Source organism: Hylobates moloch, unplaced genomic scaffold (assembly GCF_009828535.3).
Source record: "Hylobates moloch isolate HMO894 unplaced genomic scaffold, HMol_V3 SCAFFOLD_8, whole genome shotgun sequence".
In the NCBI taxonomy this organism is placed as follows: Eukaryota; Metazoa; Chordata; class Mammalia; order Primates; family Hylobatidae; genus Hylobates; species Hylobates moloch.
The window spans coordinates 6182805-6184768 of NW_026652283.1; the positions used below are offsets into that span (position 1 = coordinate 6182805).

The following is a 1964-nucleotide window of genomic DNA, read 5'->3' on the forward strand; positions in this document are numbered from 1 at the left end:
CACATCGCTCAGACACCAAAGCCCCCCAGGGACCCCTGGTCAGCTATGGTGGGGCTGCCCTTGGGCAGGGTGCCCAATGCTGGGCCAATCAGCTGAGGTCAGAGGGGACAGGGCCACGTGGGTCAGGACAGGAAATGCACGCCCTAGGAATGGGCAGCAGGGAGCCGGGAGAAGCTCAGTTTCTCTCAGAGGGGGCTGTAGGCGGGGCATTCATGTGGTGGACAAAAAACCTCCGGGATGCCTTCAGTCCAGCAGCCTTAGTTCACCTCTCCCGGCCAGCCTGGCCTCACCTGACCTCCAGACACTGCCTTCCCTGGATGTGTACTTGGGAACAGAGGCGAGGTTACCTTCCCCCATCTAAGAGCCAGGAGAAATATCACTGATATTTGTTACAAGGGAGAAAGCCCAGCTTTATAAATACCTGCCTACAAAGGGCCCTCACAGGTACCCCTCCTCCCTTCCCCTCCTCTGCCCCAGCCTCTGGCAGCCACCCCACTTGCTGCCTTTGCCAGGGCTCCAGCAGTAGTGAAAATATTTGGAGATTTTGGCCAACCCACGATGCAAAAAAAAAAAAAAATAGAGAAAAATAAACCACCAAGAAAGCATGGAATTTTAAAATCAGAAAGACCTGGCTTTTCTTCTACCTCTGCCACTCGCTAGCTTTATGATCTTAGACCAGGCACTTAACCTCACTCAGTTTCTTCACCTGTGAAGTGGGAGGGAAAGCACCTAATTCACAAGGTTGTCAGGGGAATGAAAAGCGATGATATACACGACAAAGCCAGCCCACTACTGGGCACACAGTAGAGGCTCACAAATGCCTGCCCCGCCAATCCCTTTCTCCCTACATTTTCCTTTCCTGTGCTCCTTCAGCATTGCAGCCACACTATATTCCTCATTAATCCCATATATTACTCAGGACTCTTGGTTGCAAGTGACGGTAAACCGTATTCAGACTGGCTGACGCATGAAAGGAAAGTCTTTGGCGTTGTGGACCCGAACCATCCAGGCACAGTGGGCTCCAGGGTACACACGGTACCACTAGGGGTTGGTCTGGCTTTGGACATTTACCAGCTCTGCTTCCCTCATTTTCAGGTGTATTCTTCCTTCATTTGTTCATTTATCAACTATTTCTTTTCTTATTTATTTATTTTTATTTTATGTTTTTTAATTTTTTTTAACCAGTCATCTTTTATTTGAGGTTAATTCCCATTAGGACACGAAAAGATTCAGCAACGATCGAGATTGTGTTCCTCACGGAGGGGCTCAGGCCAAGAAGGTCGTGGGGTGGGGGGGGCGCCGAGCGTGTCCTCTTCGGTAGTATTTGCAGAGCCGCTCGTGCTTGAGCTGCTTGTAGGAAAGGCAGTAGCTGAACAGCACGTAGCATGCCAGCACCATGATAACCCCCGAGATGCTCCCCTTCTTCACACTGATGTACTTGTTGTAGTACCGGTAGTAACTTCTTCGAAACGCTCCAAAAATGCCACTAGGGCTGAAGTCCCGCGTCAAGATCCAGCTTGGCAGCTCCCCCCGTTTGACTTCCAGAAGTTTCTTGTCCTTCACTGGTATGACTGACGCCATCCTGGAGTCGTGGTGTCCTTTTCTTTCCTTTTCTTTTTTCCATTTGAGACTAGGCAACGAGAGCAAAATTCCGTCTCAAAAAAAAAAAAAAAAGATTCCTCATGGGTTGCAAGGTGCTGGCCAGGGCTGCTGTCATCTCAAGGCTCAACTGGAGAAGGAACGAGCCACTTACTTCCACGCTCACTCACAGGGCTTTGATGGGTTCAGTTCTTCACCAGGTGCTAGACCGAGGGTCTCAGTTCCTTATTGACTATTGGCCAGAAGCCTCACACAGTTTCTCCGACATGACAGCTTGATGCATCAAAGTAAGCAAGCCAAGAAGGAGAGAGACAGAGAGACTGCAAGACAGCAGTCACAGGTTTTCATAACCCATTCTCAGGAGC

The 1964-nt window shown here is 49.8% G+C and overlaps 1 protein-coding gene across 1 annotated transcript; it reads right to left on the minus strand.

Annotated features, from left to right (window-relative positions):
* Positions 1–1266: 1266 nt before the first annotated feature.
* On the minus strand, positions 1267–1584 carry LOC116472571 (ATP synthase subunit f, mitochondrial-like). Its single transcript, XM_032159369.3, has one exon. It carries the CDS (start codon positions 1579–1581, stop codon positions 1267–1269), a length of 315 nt encoding a protein of 104 aa, XP_032015260.1. The 5' UTR covers positions 1582–1584.
* Between the last annotated feature and the right edge of the window lie 380 nt (positions 1585–1964).

Coding starts and splice junctions, on each gene's coding strand:
- LOC116472571 (XM_032159369.3), bottom strand. CDS start 1,581: ATGGCGTCAGTCATACCAGTGAAGGACAAGAAACTTCTGGAAGTCAAA.